Consider the following 19691-nt stretch of genomic DNA (forward strand, 5'->3'; position numbering starts at 1 on the left):
CTGCATGGGATAAACAACGTAATTGAAGCCCAATAAAAGCTCAGGCAACATAAACCACGAGGTCAGACACCAGAGAGTGTTGTATGCATTGTTTATTGAACTTCAAATTGCATGGTACGTCACAGATTAAATAGTTAAAAACTGGTTACTATCGTACAATGTTCAGAACAGTCTTTCAAAACAGCTCTTTGGACAAAACTAAGAGCCAGATTCAAGCACAATTCCCCCAGGACAGAATGCTAGGGGTGGAGGAGAGCTTCAAACTACTGACAGTACACAACACTACACAAAGCACAGCAGGTCATTGCTCTGGGCTGCCACATGATTCAGAGCAGCTCTGTATAACACCTTCCACCTCCATGGGCAGGCACCTACTGTGTTAGTGGGACAGAGTCTGCTTCTCCAAGACTTCAGCATTCCACATAACAGCACAGACATAATTCTGGGTTCTGTGAGGTTTTAAACTACAGAGCTGAAACCAGATTTAAGCAAACTGACATGGTCTTGCACTTACGCTCTTCAGCCTTGACACACAAGACACCTACAACTCAAATTTTTATTTTAAAGATATGATGTCACCTGACGTCAAACAACTGTGAATGTGAACAACAGTGGTGTCTTAGGCTACGCTGAAGTTTTAGACTGCTTGGGATGGGAGACTAGTGCTTGAACTGCACCGCTCAACACTGCATCCTATTTATGCCATCTTGCCTCAATTGAGCATACAATTAAGTATAACAAAATGCATCAAAAAGATAAATCAGTCAAATGTAAACTGTTGGCAAGAATCACTCAATTATAATATTTGTCTTCTATTTCACGCATTTGTACAAGACACTGGAACTAGAAGCATTAGCTTTAATTTGTGCAATTTAAGAATTTCCTTCAGGAGGAGTTCAGTCATCTGACTAGACAAGAAGCTCCCAGCCTTGCCTGGCAGCCATCAGTCGTAGCTCACCTCACGAGAAGGTTCCGAGCTGCAACGTCAAAAAAGCACCGCAGTGCTGATTCCAAGCAAAGTCAGGATTTACAGTCCGAGATTTCCCTGCTGCATTACTGTTCCCATGTGCAACACAACTCACACTGAGGAAGCCTCTTGAAGGCACCACTCCCAGCTGCAGCACATACAGCGGTACTGATGCAAACGTTTTACTTTGCTGCAAAGCAGTTGGATGGATTAGAGCTTCCACAGGACCAAGAGTGCGCAACATGGAAACATGTAAAACAGCAGGTTTAACCTCAGCAGCCCTTCTGAGTGATGTCCTGTCCAGAAGATTTGGTAATATCCATTGTAGTGAACACCTGTAAGAGACCAAAAGAAGAGCTTATTTACCATTGCCTGCATCATCATCTGGCTGCTGATCTCCTCTTGGTAAAACCACCTTCAAAAGCAGGTTTTCAATCAGGCTGTGCCTTCCCCACTTCTTACCTCTGCACAAGTAGGATGGATACCAATTGTTTCATCAAGTAATTCTTTGGTGAGACCACATTTGATTGCAGCAGCAAAACCTTGGGTAACTTCACCAGCATTAGGCCCAAGAACATGCAGTCCTATCACACGATTCTGCAGAACAGATGAGAGAAAAACACAAGTCAGTACCAGGAAAGGTTTGACAAAAGCTCTAGTGTGTAACGCCCACTACACTAAAAACGTTATGCAAGCAGGTCAACAGCAGAGTCTTTAAGAAAAAATTAACTACTCCAAATAAAGTAGGTCTGCAGTTCTTTCCATTTCAAGAATACTCTCAGCATATCCATTCCAGCTTGCTACTTACATTGTCCTGTTTATTGCAGATAATCTTTGCATAACAGGTATTGTTATCTCTGCCTGGCACTGTCCATTCAAGTGGCCAAAATAAGCTGTGATAAACCTGTGAGAAAACAAGAAAAAGAGCATTAGAGTTTCATTAATTAATTCAGCCAGGCATAATTCTACTTTTTAGTATCTTTACAAATAGGTGGTTCGACATTTAACCCACTATATTCTTGTCTATAAGAAACTAGACAAGAGTAATTTTTGTTCCACTTAGCCCAGAGAGTCCATCCTCCAAAAGTCAGCAGAGGAAGACTTGACTCAAACCATGTAGCTCTGATTTAAATACTTGATAAAAACAGCAACAGCTACAATATACAGTGGTTGCAAATCGAACTTTGAGAAAGAGAAGTGCAAAATTAACATCCAGTTACTGTAAGTTTAAACCTATTATGCAAAACAGTTAACAGCAGATGCTCAATAATGTCAAGTGATTTTAAAAGATGTAAGGAATTAAGCACAAGGCATGCAAACAGCTTTAATGTAACTCCTCAGAGATGTGCAGGAGCCAGAAACTACCATAAAATGGGCAAGTTATGCCCAATATTCCTATAGACATATGGTAAGATCAGCAAAAAATCAATTCACTATTCAAGTACAGTGAACCAGCAGGAAACAGTTCATCCCAGGAGTTTGGTACACTTCAGCAAGAAGCCTTTAAATCATCACAACAAAAACCACCCCTACAGTTCTGCAACCCAAGTCTGGCCTGCTGAAGTCAAATGCTTCCTTCTCAGCCACCTGCAAATAGTTATGCATAATTGTAATGGCATTAAGTCCAGTCCTGGGTTTCTGTGAGTGCAGTACCTTGCTGGCCAGATGAAAACACAGCCACAACAGCTCTACCCATCTAAATTCTAATCTTGTTAACACTATGCCTTGAATATAAAGCAGCAAGGCCCAAGAAAAACACCCTCAAGCTACAAATTAATTGACTCTTGGGTGTTCTTACCTCCAAGTTTTGCTTTCCATATTCATCTATGGCTCTTTCTTCAGGAAACCCACAGCTGCCATACTCTAAAGGGGTAAACACTGTTGTTGGTACATTGATATAGTCACACTAAAAATAACAAAAAAAATAATATTTAGACTATGCAAGTTCTATATAGTACATAACAGAAAAAGTTATATTAGCACTTTTTTTCTTTTTTACTAAACACTTGCAGAGCCCACAGACAAGTGGATAAATTAATTCATGTTACTGCAATTTTGAGGCAAAAAGCTTAGAAATAAGTTGAAGTTGCATGCTTATAGCTTTACCTTTCTGGAACTACCCCCATAGAGCCTTTGGGCCAGCAGTCTCCCTGCCTGAATGGCAACTGGAGTAAGTTCAAGCTTTCCATCCAAGATATCCCCAATAGCGTAAACGTAAGGCACATTGGTTTGTTCTTCATCATTTACAGGGACTTTCCCATTCCTTTAAAACAAACAGAAGACCACAGAATTCAGCATCACAACTTTCCTCAGATCTCTGCAAAAAGCAGAGGGGAGAAGCTCTATTCTAACTACTGAGCTCATTTCATTAAATATACTTATGACTATTTACTTTAACTGCAAACTCTTCAGAGCATCAATCAGCTCCAACTCTGACAAAGGGCTGAAGTCTGTACTCAGTGGGCCAGTTCTGACATGAACAACAGTGCCTGGCTGATGACAGTCAAGCTATCCAACATCTTTGGACTCACAATCTTTCACCTGATTATTATACAGCTCTGTGCTTTAAGCACAATGACCAACTAGTAGGTATTAACTCAGAATAGTTATTTTACAAAGTACATACTAAAGAAATTAAGTTAATGGACAACTGCACTCAAATCCAGGACAAAAAAAAGGTTTCAAAGGTTCACATAATTGCCATATATAAGAATGAGAATTAAAAAAAAAAATTAGAAAAACATCAGTATCATGAGGTATTTTTAAAGAGGTTAAAAAAAAATCCTTGCATTCAGTGGTTTAAGGGAGTTCAGCAATACTCACTTCTCATTGATTTTGACACCGATTGTCTGTAAACCAATATTCCTGGTACATGCATCACGACCAATGGCTAACAATACCTAAAAAACCCCAAAAATTAAATGCAGTAACTTTATGCAAGAGAAGTATATCACAAGATTTCCCTTGGTCTTTCAGTGAAAACACTAAAGCACATGAATAAAATGACTTCCAAATTTTTTTCCAAAAATTTGAAAGAGCCACCAACAGCTCAGTCTCCGCCATGTGCAATTTGTTTTAGAGATGCAACAAACAGAAAAACAAAGCAAAAATAGAAGCAACAACACTGTTTATATAAACTAAATTCCAAGCACATAAAGTTTCACCCATATTGCTGACAGGGTTCAACTAAAGACAAATATTGAATTTTCACTTTTTTTTTCTGCCAGTAGTTTGCGTGAACAACTTTTTAAGCAGGATTTCCCTTCAAGTTGTTCAAGTATTTTAATACTTTTCATGTGCACCTATAGTCAGTTATTTCAAATCCAGAAATGCTTACAGTGTTATATTCTTCTTCAAGGATCTCTGGTCCCTCAGTAGACTTTGCTGTCACTTTCAGTCTTCCTGGCATTCCTTGCTCCAGCTGCTCAACCTGCGCAAATTTTTGTAAGCTTAGAATGACCTGAAGCAGCAGAGCTCACTTCCATTGTCATTCAAGCCTTGACCTGCTAATCTATCATTCAACAGTAAAAAAAGCTCAGTCTCATAAAACATTTATTTCTGCACAGAGCCAAAGCCTTCCCAGACAACAGCTGCATTTTACAAGTGCTGTGTAAAGTAACGTGTTAAGAGAAGAAAGCTGAAGGAAGCACTTGCCTGAACAGGTACAAACTTCCTGATGAACTTCACGCCGTGTGTTTCCATGTGGGCACCGACTTTTTCTGCCATTTCTTGGTCAAAGCCCCGCAGAAGAATGGAACGCACCATCACTGTGACATCCAGACCCAGGCCAGCCAGGAACCCTGCACACTCCAGAGCCACGTAGGAAGCACCCACAACCAGAGTCTTGCCAGGGCAGTAAGGCAGGGAGAAGAGGTCATCACTGAAAAGAGAAGAAGTGTTAAGTTACAAGGTTCTTCCAACACAAGCTTGTTTGTCTTGGCAAACACTAGAGCAGACAAGTTCAGTCTATTGCGCCTTTTCATCCCACCTTGTAATGCAGAATTCTTTATCTCCAGGGATACCCAGATATCTTGGCCTTTCTCCTGTTGCCAGGACAAAAGTCTCTGCTGTGTGATAGGTTACTTGTCCTTTTCTGTTAGTTGCCTGTTGATGAAGACACAGTTAAGAGAGACATTTTCATATGCTGTAAGAAAAATTATGTAATTCTCCTTAATTATTGTAGAGACGCTTAAAAATCAAGAATATGCATTTTTAAACAAGAATTAATGCATTCAGAGATGCCACACAGGTCACTGAAGAACAACAGGTTTAAACAACAGACTATCAGGCTTTTCTCACGTTAGAGCATTTAAAATCACTTACTCTTTGGATCCTGCCCATTTTAACTACTAATTTGGATCGGATTATTTTTAACAACTTGACTTCCAAGTTCTAAAAAGCCACAACAAATTAAGACAACCCCCTTATTCCCCCAATAAAAGGCCAACACAATGCTAGGGACAGAATAACATCAATTACTCCTCAGGCTAATGTAAAAATTTAAAAAAAAAAAAAAAGGTAACAAGTTACATAATTTCAGAGACATGAGACGGCCTAAGACCCAACCTTAAGTGAATTCTAACTAATTTGACCTCTAGAGACCCTTCGTCTTTGGAAATTTCATCTTGCCAATGGATCTCTCCCAAAATCTGACCTTCATTCTTGCTTTTTATTAATTTTTCAACAAAAATGAAGGGAAACTTTCTCCCAATCAAGTCAACAGGTAATTCAGGTTGGAAGGGACCTCAGGAGGTCACCTAGTCCAGCCTCCTGCTGTAAGTCCCTCTGTTCTACTTCATTTATTGACTAAGGACACTTAAGTGGATGCCCTGCATGCCTGAACACTTGAACAGGTGTGTACCACCTGAGGTAAATTGAATTTACTACTATCTTTCAGTGCTGGTCTCTTGGTTTAAAACACAAGTAGTTCAGCCTTGATGTTGAAAACAGACAATTACACTCACTGAATGCAATAGCTGCCTTCAACATGCACTTCTAGGTTAACCTTGCTACAGTATGATCACTTACAGCAAGATTGCCAGAACAAGCTTTGTCTTGCAAAACTGACACTTTAATTTGTATGCTGATACAGCACGAGGTTCTAGCCATGCTCTTATGCAAGTGCTTAGTCTAAATTTAATTTCAATTGTTTTTATGCTTCAGTATGAAGATTTTCCAAGTTGCAAAATCATACAGCTAGAGTTTCCTTTCTTTGCCCCCTCCTCACTCAGGTTGCTGAAGTCAGTCATGAAGGTAGAAACCGAGACCACCTTCCTCTATTCTTGCAAGACACAGGTTTACACATATCCACATCACTCTTACATAACTAGGTTTGCAAACATCGTGGCAGGTACTAAAGTAAAATAATTCTTTAAATCAATAACTTCATAAATGAGTTTTTAACTTCAGTTGACCTAACTTTGCAATGTTAAGATGAAGCCTTTTTGGTGTTGAATTTTATAAGGCAGTTCTAAAATATGAGTTTTCCCTCCCAACTAAGTATTTTAAATGCAGAGCATACCTTAATTTTGTGTGGTTCCACGAATTCTCCGTAAGAGTTGAGGTATGTCACAGACTTCTCTCTCAAGGACACTCGATAGCCCCAGTTTAATGAACCAATGTAGTTCTGAATTGCTTCTACCATGATCTCCCAGTTGTGTTTAACTGAAACAAGACAATTTCATATTTAAGGAAATAAAAGTGCAATGTACCTCTCAAGAAAAACTTAACTTATTCATTGTACATCATGCTAAGAAAACATTATCAGTAATGAAGATACATATTAAGGTCTTGTTCTACTATGTTAATACTTATGTGACTTGTTGCTATCTGAAATAAGCCCATTCTAGAAGTTCTGTCATTTATTTCATATAATATAGGGAACAAAACACAATTAACTTTCAATCCCAAAGGTGTCTATGACTCAAGAAGGAGGACACCTTCTGATTCATCTATGAAAAGTACTGAACTCTGCATCTAATTTATTAAGTCCAAAGTACAAGAACAGTCTTGAGCTCAGCGTCTCATCTGTACAGTCTTGGTCTGTTCTCTGTTCTTACTGACCTTGTTCTTCATACTGCCACCCATACTTCCTTGAATCTTGGAGTGCCTGACCCAGAAGTGCTGCTTGATGCATCAGCTTCTTAGGGATGCAACCTACATTTACACACGTGCCACCAAGTCCTAAGATGGAAAGAACCACATTACTGCTCCCATGAACAGAATTTATGCTTTTCCTATCATGTACTTTGTATAATCACTCATATCACTCCGTGAGGTTTGCTACAGTCACACAAGTAACATGAAATATCTGTTGCAAATGACATTTAAAAGTACAATGAACACACTAAGCTTGTATTCGGTCTAAGAGGTTATTAGACTCACTGACCCAAGACAGGTACAGCATGTCAAACATAGACCCAGGTTACTTACTTCACAAGGCTTCAGATTTTAGTCAGGTTGTCAAGTAAGCAAGGCAAAAAGCCCAGAGTTCCTACAATTTAGTACCACCTATTATGTGGAATTTGAAATATGCCTGTTTTTGAAAGACTATCTAAAAGAGCACATTCATTCCTCGACTCAATAGAAATTTCACTCAAGCTCCTTACTCATTCTCAGCTGCCAACATCACTAATGAGGTCAGCCAGCAGCTGTCCCTAATTAGGGAAAGGTGAGACATACACAGCCATGTGGTCACTGTTCTAACAGGAGCCTACCAGTTGTCTACAAAATAGAACTAAAAGGCAAAATAACCCCACAAACATAAGAATGTGAACATGCACACACACACACTACCCAGACATGATTTGAAAGTGATCCAAGCTAGAAAAACATTTGACAAAGAACAATGCCCCAAACAGAAATAACCATCTAGAAAAACAGCAGGCAAGCCAGGAACACAACTTTGCTGTTATCTGTGTACCAGAATTAAAGGAATTTGGTCTCAATTCCTAAGAACACAAATCCATAATATGTAACATCTCAGTATGTATCACTGGTACTCACTCAAACATCATCAAATCCAAGACAACAAAAGCTTACCCCATGAGGTTCCAAGAGGCGTTGGAACAACATAATCTAATACCATTACTTTCTTTCCCAAGGCAGCAGCTTCCTATAAAAGATGGAGAAGACCAGTCAGCATTACTGAACCAAGCAAGCCTGTCCACTCATTTATGGTCATGATACACTTAGCACTAATAGAAGGCTTCTTTACTACCTTCATTAGTTAGTCATTATCATACACGGCTCTTCTATCTCCTTCACTAGACAAAAACTGAAATCCCTCAAGAATCCCTGGCTTTCTTTCAAACTTTGAATGGCTGCTTTCATGTTCAATGCTTCATCCAGATCATCCTATGCTGTCAAAAGCCATGATCTGAAAAAGGTATGAGATAGGCTCAGCAGCCTATGATTCTCTTCTACTTCAGCTAAAGAAATACTTATGCTGTTAGCTCTCCTTTTCTTTCAGAAGGACAGAACTCACTTGGCATGTTCATGGATGGAAAGAAAGGTGACAAACTGGAGACAGTTCAATGGGGCACCAGCATGATGTTCAGGGGGCTGGAGCACACACCCTATGACAAGGCCAAGGGAATTTGACATGTTCAGCCTGGAGAAAAACTGAATTTGGAGGGGTCCCAAGAGCAACTTTCCAATACCTATGAGAAGTACATTAAGATGACTGTGCCAGGCTCTTCGCACTGGCCAAGTAGCAAAGGGACAAAAGACAGTGGCTGTAGGTTGAAACAACAGACTCAGTCTGCATATAAAGAACTTTCACACCATGAGGACAATCCAACAGGTTTCCCAGAAAGGCTGTGGCATCTCCACCCCCGGCTCATTTCAAGAGCCAAATGAATGAGTTCCTGCATAATCTTGTGTGACCTCACAGCTGACCTTGCTTGGAGCAGGAGCTTACATTAGATATTCTTCTAATGTCCATTCCAACCCAAATAAGCCTATTCCTCTATCCAAGGAATTACCAGGTACACATTGTTTGAACTTTCAAGCACTTCAATTAAATCTCTTTAAGAACTCCTGCACAACAACTGGCTCAAACAAGGTTTAGCTGGTTGTCTTGTGTTTTGCAAATACCACTGAACAATTTGGCAATTAGCACCAAGTTTACAACTGATGTCCCAGAAGGTACTGTGAGGAAAGATCTGAACATGCTGAAAATACACAATTGGTCAACTGAAGAATTCCACTGTCAGCTTCTCCTGCCTGCTTTATACTTTCTAATGAAGGTTGCATGCTTGGCTGTATCGTTCAGCAATTGTCAAGGCTGTCAAGAACAACTTCACCCTGCCCAAAATGTAAACTGACAGTTTAGGATATCTGTCTGGTATCCTGACATCCCATCTGAGAGAGGGGAAACATGTGTCCAAATCCCTTGGATAGCAGAGAAAACTGAATTCAGACCTTAGGTCCTGAGGCACTCTGAACAACAGCTAATTGTGTAAGGGCTACACAACTTCAGTTTCCCTTTCTGAGAAAGCAGCTAAAAAGGGAACTAAAGAGTGAACCAGCTCCTTGAAGGGAGCTGCTGCAAGCACTTAATTTTAGATGACTGGTGATCCTGAATCCTCAACTGTCAAAAGGCTTCAAGAGTAGCCCTTTTCTAGATTACTGTTTGGAAGTGCCTGTGTATTACACATGCAGAAGAGATAGTTAAAAAACATTTGGTTCCACCTTCAGCAAGAAAACTAAAACCTATTATTAGGATCAAGATCTGAATAGACATTGTCTTGAAACTGGTCCTTTAAACCATTATCTCCTGAGTGAGAACATTACTAGACCACTACTGGTTCATTAACTAACAAGTTGAACAGTAATACTCATCAAAATATAGACTGTTTTATACCAACATAATTAACAGACAGATTAAGTTTTGAAGAACTTTTACGTACAACTTGTCCTTTAACGCCATTTTCACATCATACCTTAGAACAGGCAAGTCCACCTGAGCCACCACCAATAATAATGAGATCATATTCATAGGGTTCTGTAATTTGGTTGTCCCCAAGGAGTTTCTGCAGTGATCCATCCTGATAAGCCTGGGAGAGAAAAAGAAAAAAATAATCAAATCAGCACACATGTTTCTGAGCAAACAACTGATAACACTGCCTCCTCTGACCTACATCACCCAGTCTACTGTGTTACACAAAATTTAACTATGATCAAACAGCAAATTCACTCAGTCTTGTCTACTTCCAGCTGATTTTAAAAGCCAAGTTACCTGATATGTTGCATCACAGCCCCCAACGTGAGTTCCATTCACAAATACATTAGGTACTGTCCTCTGATTAGTCAGCTCTGCCAACACTTGCTGAATACTGGCTCCGTCATCTAAGAATAAAAGAAATGTGTACATTATAAACAGATTTCAGGAAGAGAGGTTTTAGAACAACCTGAAGTATTAAAGGTTTGCACTGTGATTCCATTTGCAGTTTCCTGGACATAAGCAAGTCTTCAGAAACTACTTCTCAAAGGAGCAGGCTGAAACACAGGACTTAAATTGGTGTTTCAAGCCACAATTCTACAGAATGGAATAAAACTGAAGTAGTAAGAGTTTAGTTCTTGTATTTCATGGATTTTTATCTGTCTCTGACAGTGTCACACTTGGTACTAAACAAAAATTCTTTTCCAACTATCACAGAAGATCATACAGACACCTTTTCTTTCATAAGAACTATCTTATTTTGGAGTATGTTCTGTGCACAGGCACATAATTTTGTCCAGCAGCTTTGTATTATGAGACTATGGGTAAGGGAAGTATGAACATGCTTTTCTACTTACCCTAAAGCTACCTTCCTACTTTTTCTACCTACCACACTGTCAGAAACTTCCTAGTTTTAAAATTATCATTGCTTGACCTGACCTGTAATCTGAATCATCAGCACCTACACACAAGCTCAGTTTGGATCTCTCAGCAGTAAATGTGGGAATGGGATTCTACAATAATCACTTTGATTAAGATCTTTTTATTCCAAGATTGTATCTATTTAGCATCAGTAATCGGAGCAACTGCAAGGGAAATACATTATTAATTAGAAGTAACTCCAGAAAAAATAAGGCTATGTGTTGTACTTTACATATCTTGGGCTATAATTAATTCACAGTACGACAACTGGAATAAAAAGTAAAAATAACTAAGAAGAGACAAATAAATATCTGTATTTCTCCCAAACATTGCTTAGGCAAAAAAAAAAAAACTTCAAAAAGGCATTAGAACTTTAAAAAAAGCATTGGAAACTTATGTTTTATACAGAAAAAAAATTAATAACAGACACTCAACAGCTTAACAAAAGTGCATTTAACAGTTTACTAAGAACCATGTAAGAAACTATTTGTTCCTAAAACTACATTAAAAGCAACATGCATTACATCCATAGACAGATAAGGCACTGCACATGTCCTAAAACTAAGGCAGCTTGAACTTTAAGAAAAAAAACAACTTGAAACTAGCAGCAGCCAAGTTACTGGAATTTACCCTTCCTTCCAGTGACTCAGCACCTTTCCCAAAGAAGGTCACCCATATACCAAGTCAAACATTAACAATTCATCTGAAGCCACAAGAGAACCAGGAGTAGGAAAAAATATCACAGGCTTTTCCCCCAGAAGTCATAGCTCCTCGGAGAGAAATCAGGTCTCACATTCTCTATCAGCTGATGATGTTTACAGAGAGTCAAAGACTTCAGTTACACTAAAAACACATCCTGTATTAAAATCCACATTGAAGCCTAATTGCTTTTATCTCTGCATATATAAAAATGTATTTTACTTGTTTCACATATCCCCCCAATTAGTTTAAGACAGCTTAAGGAATCATGCAGAGTCACTAATTTTTAGTTACATTAAGCAGCAGCACGTGACACATTTTTTTTCTCCTACTCACCAGTTACATCCAGTTCCAGAGCATAGTACTCCACACGCATGGAGTGGAAGAGTTCCTTCACCTGCAAAGGAACAGACACCATGGCAGTGCAAAAGTTTCTCAGCTCAGGGTAAAACTTCACTGATGGACACACACAGGTAACCTCTAGGCTCAGCTACTGTGCTCTGAGGCACAGGCTCTACATATTTAGTAGTTTGGCACTTTTATGTTTTGCATGTTCCTCACTTAAAGCCAGGGCACTTAACTTTCCAATAAAAGTTCCACCACCTTAAGAGAAAGTTTCTAGATACAATTTGCTTAGCTGCTGACTTCTCCACACCTGACATACCAAAAGCCATGGAAGTGACTGCCGTATAAAAAAGCGAAGAGATATAAAGCAGCAGCAAGACTCTTTGGTGATATTAAAAAAAAAAAAACAAACTAAAAGAAAAAGGGAGTAGAGGATAACATGCAAACCAAAACACTGTCAAGGAAATGAAAAAAAAAGGAGACTGTAAAAAGCTGCAGAAGGAAGTAACACTTTCCAAATGTATTCAGCACTCAGCTGGGTGTTTTCCTAACCTCAGTTCTGGATGGACAGAGTGTACCATTACCTGATTCAAATCAGGCAGCCTTTTAGAATCAAGATTTTTACAGTAACATTTTTTGTTAAACTGGCATGTGAAAACAGCTCTAGCAATAACCACTGAATGCCTGTGGAATGGACCCACTTGCCATCATGGAGTCTGAACATTTTTCAACCAGCTTTCTGATGAACGTCAAATTTATTGCCAGAGCTTCACTAAGAGTATGTTGAGTCACATCTAGTAAGTCTTAAGATGTCTAACACACAAGGAATAAAATGTTTTTAATATTGCTGTGATTCACACTGTTACTATGCTGAAGACTGAGTATTCCAGTGTTTTCTGATAAAGTTTCAGCTTCATGCAGATAAACAGGAAGATTTTGTATTCTGTACCAACTACAAATTAAGTTTCTTACCACATCATATATCAACCACAACGCACAAAAAAAGCTCTGCTTCTGTAACTGATTATATTGGTTCTATAGTTATAGGATAATGGAAGTTCTAAGGGACCTTTTCAGGCCATCTGCATGAACCTCCTGCTCAAAGCAGAGCCAAATGTGAAGGCTGACCACATTGCTCAAGCACTGTCCTCTCATTCTGAACACAAGGACAGAGATGCCTCCCTGGGCTGGCTCAACATTTGACCACCCTCACAGTAAAGAGCTTCCATTTTATCCCACTGCAGTGCCTGTCATTGCACCTTATGTTTGTTGATACTTGTCCTTTCACTCTGCAACTCAAAGAACAGTCTGGTTGTCTTCCCGCTTGTCAGCTGAAGGTAGCAACTAAAACCCCTGCTTAGCCTTATCAAGGCTCAACAAACAGAGCTCCTCCTTCAAACATCCAGTGTGTGTGACACTCCAGTCCTTTAACCATCTAGATGACCCTTGAAAATTTTTGTCCTAAGCTCACCACTACCTTCAGGCTTGCTTCCTGGAATGATTATGGCTACAGGCAGAATGAAAGGGAAACAGCAGTGGAACCCCTCCAGACCTCCTGCTCTGCATCTGCATCCCAAGCTAAATGCCATGCAAGATCTCAAAAGCAAAGCTGAAAGTGATTGCTGCCAGTAAGTGTTAAGAATGCGGGGGCAAGTCACAAAATTAGCTGCTTGGCTGCTGGTTTAGTTTGCAGCAAAGCAGCAGAGTAACAGGCAAGTGTTCATTAGTTTGTTTTCTTTTTTAAAAAACTCTGCCAGACCACTGCAACAGCAGCTGGCAGGAGGGAGAACAGGACAGAACATCACTAAATCAAGAAAGATTACACTCAAGAAAGGACAAATTTAAGGCATTTAGGCCACCTTTATTCTCTACTCAAGATACTGAGTAGAGAGAAAATATATCAGACAAATGTCAGCATCGTAATTAGAACTAACTATTGCAGTTTATACTTATGAACAAATCAGACTTGTGTTGTGCTAATGAAACTGAAAAAAGGAACATAGCAAGCACATGAGCAGTTACAAAATCTCCAATACAGGCATGAGATAACAGATTACTTCGGTTTGGAAAAGGAAATGATTAGGAGGAGTAGAAAGATAATACACTAATCATGAGTAACATCTAGATAAGGTGAACAGGAAATGATTTCTCAGAAATACTCACTGGAGCACTCAGCAATAACTGCACTTACCAGAAAACAATTTTGAAATGAAAAGGAAGTAGACCTCCCTAGGGAACACAACCAGAGAACTTACTGCTACTTGGCATCGTAAAAGCCAAAATTAAAATGAGACCAAAGGAGTTATTAGAGCAACTAACGAAAAAGAAGATCCACTGAAAACTTTTCACTCAATATAGCTAATACAAACTCAGGTAAAGGAATTCCTGTGTCACACACACAGCACTGGAAACTTCAGCAGCCCACTGGGAAATTTTCTTCCCTGTAAGAAGTTTTGGCCCAAAGCCAAAACTGTTATTTCTCCGAATGTCTGGGATGGGATACAAGGTTGCAGGGTCACTGATATAACCATTTACTTCCCTTCTCACCAATGCAATGGCCTCAGTTACCTACTAAACTCTTTCAGTTTTAACAAAAAGTGATAGACTAGAAACACTTCCAAATATTATTAAACAACAGATAATTCCTCTGAAACCAAGAAATTGGTCTAACTTTAGAAAACTCTTCCCAGAGATGCTGTCTGTTACTAGGGTAGCTAAGCAGGTTTGAAATAAGCTTCATACCATAAAATTATAATGGTACCTCCTAGGTCTGCTTTTCCGAGTATCAGCTAACATTCTATAACAACTACAGCTGAATTGGCCAGAATCCCCTGAGGACAGAGAATGTAATCTGTAATAGCATAAAATATAACCAAAGTAACCAGTAAATTCTATGCAATCACAGCTGTTATTCTTGAAATTTCAACACATCACAGTCTTCAGCCTTGCCATTTTTTCATGCTAAAAAATCTATGTTTTCTTTAAGCATTTCTATCTTACTTATCTTTTCTGGGTGCTAAGAAATTGAAGGAACAGCCAAGTTAAGTTATGACACGGAAGTAATTCTACCACCACCCCCTCTCCACCACTGCCCTGTTAAAGCAGTTGAACAACAAATTGCATTTGCAGAAGAACAACAGCGCAATTGCCAAGTCATGCTATTAGCTAACCTGAATACAATCACCTACTCAATTCACTTAGGGAATTTATTTGCAGTTCTGTTTCTGAAGAAAAGTGCAATTTTAATTTTCTTCTAGCATGGCTACCTCCACTTGAAATAGAGAATTCTTTCCACCCCCAAATTAGGTCCTTTCAGAGCACGAGCACTAAACATCTTTAGTTTTTCAATTAATCCTACCAAAAGCACATTGCTAACAACCATCCACAGTAAAAGACAACACAATGCACACTATTCATATCTGTCTGAGAGCTCAGAACTATGTGATTACAGGCTAAGCACCCAAGCTGTAACTACACTTTCAAATTATATGCACTTCATTAATTCTATAGACTAGATCAGCTAGCAAGAATACTGCATTACTCATTGTTTTCCCAGTCCTTTCACTAATTTCTAAGTCTTTGGTAGGAGGAGTTGTTAATACCCTTAGTGTTATAGATATTTCTCTGTTTTATCACTTGATGTCTCATGTGATGCTTCCTTCTTCCATAAACTTTCTTCTTCTAATTCTCTGTCTGCAATCTATACCCTTTTCTTCACATTTACTTTGTTATATTATCTTTCTGTTCTGTTCCAAGAGGGAAAATAAGCCAAGGAAACCTGCCTACCAGGGCAGTCAGCTCTTCTTCCCCCAGCCCTGTTTATCACCTGTTCCTTCATAAAAATTCATGCAGGGTTTTTCAACTCCCCCTCCTAGAAGGGGCCATGAGAGAGGGCACTCCTACTCCCTGTATTCATTCTTCCCCTTTGCAGGACAATAAAGATAATATTTCTCATGTCTGATTGCTTCCCTGAAGCAAGCAATACTGCCTAATGGAGAAGCTATGAACAAATGCAGGAAAGAACGATCTGGAATTTAATTACTGGACTACAACCAAGTCTTTTTCCCCCCCTCAAGCTTCTTGTCTTAGTCTAGAGCCTCTGCAACACCACAAACAGATGAAGGAAAAAGGCACAAGGTTTAAAAAGTTACCGTGCCATTGGGTGATCCCAAACTCACTGAACTGAGTGCCATGAGCATCAACATTTGCAATCACGATCACTAAAAGCACACAGGGCAATACTGACAGGCACAACTAAGTATTTCTCAGTGGGCAACACTGAAGTCCTCAAGAAATGATTTCTCCTCAGCACACTGATAATACTTTTGTCAACTAGACTAGACTGGAGCAAGACTCCAACTCTTCATTTACTGAAACTTCCAGTAAGTTGTTAAGCAAGTTTTAGAAGGATTTGAGCTACCTACTATGCTCTACTGTCTGCCAAAAGCTTCTTAGACATAAGGCATTGGTTTGGTCTATCCCCCCAGTCACAGAAGCTTCCTTTCTCAAAACCTCAGTTAAGCTGCAAGTGAGATAGGATATACTAAGTTTTCTACAAGGGAGTCATAATATCTCTTCCCTCCACAGAGTTCCCAGAACTAAACCTAACGTAGAAGTGGGAGTGAGGCTTCTGAGTATTTTCCTGGTTATCAGTTCTAGTGAGGAACACCAGGACTTGATCCAGCAGTTCCAATTACGTTCTTCCACCACGGCCATATCAAATATGGTAGTGTGAGATTTAAATAAAATGTCATAACATAATTTTTGTAAACATCGAAGAAACCCAAGGCCTACAAAGCCCCAGATTCTGTGTGGACTATGACCAGTGTGTTGGTATCATAAAACTCTAATGAAGGTCCTAAGTTTTTTTAATGACTTTGGCTAACTAGTTATAGCCACCCTATGACCCTGATGCACAATCAAGGCTAAAAGATATTTTTCTCTAAACATCACAATTAACCAAAAGTGCTTTTCTCTTCTTTTAAACACACACTGCAACCAGGATTTAGAACTTACGCAGCTGCTATAGAGTCAACCTTCCTCAAACTTATAAAGAGCAGAAAACTTAACCTATCCCCCCCCCCGGAGATCAGCTTCGTCCAAGCTGAACACCAGTGTGGTACCCAGCTTTCCAGGGAGAAAGGAACACAGCCAGCACCCTGAGCTCCGAGCAGCTGTAGAGCTGAGGAACAAGCACACTGCGCAGAACTCTCCACACATCCATCTCCCAGCGTGGTCAAAGGTAAAGAACTACCACGAACACCACGGATATTCGTCTATTTTCAAGCCTGGTAAGTGGTTTTCCAGGGCTGGCACGTGGTGCTGGAGCGGGATGGATACAGCGCCGCTTCTGCACGCTCCAAACCCCATAGGTGCCGCCGCCGGCAGCAGCCACCGCATCCCCACACCGCCTGCCCTCAGCCCCGCTTCCCTGCGCCCTGCCCGGGCCGAGCGGGCGCCCTCGGGGCACAGGTCCCGTATATCCCTCGGGGGGAGGGCCCGCGGGGGACCGCGCCGAGCGGGCTCCCACCGCCACCGCCGCTGCCTCACCTTGTTGCAGTAGGGGCAGTAGCTCTTGCTGAAGATCATGACGCGGTGGGAGGCGATGAGGGTCCGCACGCGGAACTTCAGCCCGTCCCAGTCCGGGAGCCGGGTCTGTCCCGGCGGCGGCGCCATGGCTGGACCGGCGCCTTCCCCGCGGCGGCCGCGCTGACCCTCAGCCGCGCCCGCCCCTTCCGCAGCCGGCAGCGTGACGGCCCGGGCCGACCTATTCGTAGGGAGCGGGGGGGGACAACATGCCAAAAAGGGCTCTCCGCCGTGCATTTCAGCCACAAGCACTACGAATCGCTGCAAAATAACAAAAACTCTTTTATTCCATATGAGAAAGTGTTACTATTCGCCTAAAGGCTACGTAGAGAAGGATAAAATGGCGTTGTTTAAGCCTCTATCCCCTCTGCGAGGGGGCGTGCAGTGAGCCAACAGGAGGGCGGCGAGAGCGCGCATGAGCGGCGAGAGGGCGGTGCCGGGCGGGGCGCGGGGCCGTGCCGGGCGGGGCCGCCTCAGCGCCCGCTCGGCCGGGGCTGGAGGGGGCGGTCAGTGCTGGGCAGGGCAGCCGGGGCGGGGAGTGGCGTGGGGGTCGTTCTTTGCCCCCTCACGGACCGCCCAGCCCCGAGCCGGCAGCGATTGCCCCATGCCGCGGCCTGGAACAATCGGCGTGTCCCGGGGCGGCCGGGTTTGACCTGCCTGGCTGCCCTCTTAAGTTAAGGCGAACTATGGGGGGAAAGCTGCTTCCTCCACCTGCCTTCCCCTGCCCCTTGGGTCTCCTGCACAGGGAGGAGAACGGGCACAGGTGGAGCGTCTCTTATAATAAAACGGATTATTAGCCAAGAGAGCAGAAAAAGTTTCATTTTCTTACACGTTGCGAGGTTACAGGAAGGGCATGGTGAAGCATCTGATACTGCTTGTTACATACATCTCTGATGAGATGGACTAGTCTCTCCCCAAGAACCGCAGTAATTGCCAGGGCTGAAGGGTGGAAGGGGCCGCTGTCCTGGGCAGAGCTGTGGGCAGAGCCCGAGTGAGGGCACGGGGCAGGAGCAGCCCCGCCTGGTCACTGCCCTGTGTCCGAGGGCTTTGGCTGGGCACTGGAGGTGGTGTGCCAAGGCCCCGAGAGCTCGGTCACAGGGCTTTGGCTGGGCACTGGAGGTGGTGTGCCAAGGCCCCGAGAGCTCGGTCACAGGGCTTTGGCTGGGCACTGGAGGTGGTGTGCCAAGGCCCCGAGAGCTCGGTCACAGGGCTTTGGCTGGGCACTGGAGGTGGTGTGCCAAGGCCCCGAGAGCTCGGTCATCTCTCCGCAGAGCAACCCGGTGTGTGCCGATTGCAGCAATAGCTTTCTGTGAGCAATCATAAGGGGTTGTCCTGGTTTAAGAACTTCACTAAATCAAACCCTGCCAGCTTCTGAATGACAGGAGTTATTTTCTGTAGGTGAGGAAGGCACAGAGTGATTTCATGAGATTCAATAAGAAGTTTCTAACAACGCAGATAATGAAGTCCATTGCTGCCTCCCACACCTGCCACAGACCAGTCGTACTGCTATTTACTAATGCTAAAAATAACCACATGTACTAGCTGTAATGCCACCAGTGGTGGCCTGGTGGGAGACAACTGAATTAACTTGCTTAATTCCTTTTTGGATCACGTGAATCTATGGTGTTCACTGCCCAGTGAGCTTAAAAAAATGTGTATTGCATTTGTTTAAATGTTGGCAATGAAGGCGTTCTAGACTAAGACTTTCTACGCTCCCCACAGAGAAAAACAAATTTAAGTTTTGCAGCCTTTTATATCGGTATCAGTGTGGAGGAAAGTGGATACGTATGTGCAGCTACTGAGCTTTGACATAACATGCATGGGTCAGAACTACCCACTGTACTTTTTTTCATAGTCCAGCCAAAACTGCTTGTTTGGTTCCTAGCTTTGGCTAATTGTTCTCTCTCCTTCTCAGACTCCTTTCACCTTGTGAGAAACAGTGCTGCCTTTAGTATTGTTACAGGAATTAGTATCACAGGCTCAAAGGTTTGTGCCACTGTCAGAAGGTTGGTAGGTTTTCATATTAAACTTGATCTGTTTTCTCCAATATAAACATCCATCAGCTCCAGAAAGGTCAGAGAAAGGAATAAATATTCAAAAGATCTTTTTTCTGTTGGCATGCACAGCTCGGATGGCAATGTGCCATCAGATTCTTGTAGGAATAAATGTCCAAGGCAAATTAAGTCAGTCGAGGGTTTATTTTCCCGTCTGCACGCTCTGCTGTTGGTT

General features: G+C 41.6%; 1 protein-coding gene across 1 annotated transcript; it reads right to left on the minus strand.

Moving 5' to 3' along the window:
- Positions 1 to 74: 74 nt before the first annotated feature.
- TXNRD3 (thioredoxin reductase 3) lies at positions 75 to 17832 on the minus strand. The gene is made up of 16 exons (XM_032120850.1): positions 17427 to 17832; positions 11868 to 11928; positions 10209 to 10318; positions 9913 to 10026; positions 8009 to 8081; positions 7031 to 7150; positions 6489 to 6631; positions 4956 to 5071; positions 4622 to 4847; positions 4305 to 4397; positions 3791 to 3867; positions 3074 to 3230; positions 2766 to 2873; positions 1776 to 1871; positions 1430 to 1564; positions 75 to 1302 (listed from the first exon to the last, which is right to left on the minus strand). Exons 1-16 carry the CDS (start codon positions 17697 to 17699, stop codon positions 1240 to 1242), a joined length of 1965 nt encoding a protein of 654 aa, XP_031976741.1. The 5' UTR covers positions 17700 to 17832; the 3' UTR covers positions 75 to 1239.
- Between the last annotated feature and the right edge of the window lie 1859 nt (positions 17833 to 19691).

This window comes from Corvus moneduloides, chromosome 11 (genome assembly GCF_009650955.1).
Source record: "Corvus moneduloides isolate bCorMon1 chromosome 11, bCorMon1.pri, whole genome shotgun sequence".
NCBI classification, from domain to species: domain Eukaryota; kingdom Metazoa; phylum Chordata; class Aves; order Passeriformes; family Corvidae; genus Corvus; species Corvus moneduloides.

What these genes read in the sequence shown, in the direction of transcription:
- TXNRD3 (XM_032120850.1), bottom strand. Translation starts at nt 17,699, where the DNA reads ATGCACGGCGGAGAGCCCTTTTTGGCATGTTGTCCCCCCCCGCTCCCT. An exon ending in GTGGACTTGCCTGTTCTAAG is followed by an intron (nt 8,082 to 9,912) that starts GTATGATGTGAA and finishes CATCTTTTATAG; the next exon opens with GAAGCTGCTGCCTTGGGAAA. An exon ending in TGGAACCACACAAAATTAAG is followed by an intron (nt 5,072 to 6,488) that starts GTATGCTCTGCA and finishes CTTCATCAACAG; the next exon opens with GCAACTAACAGAAAAGGACA.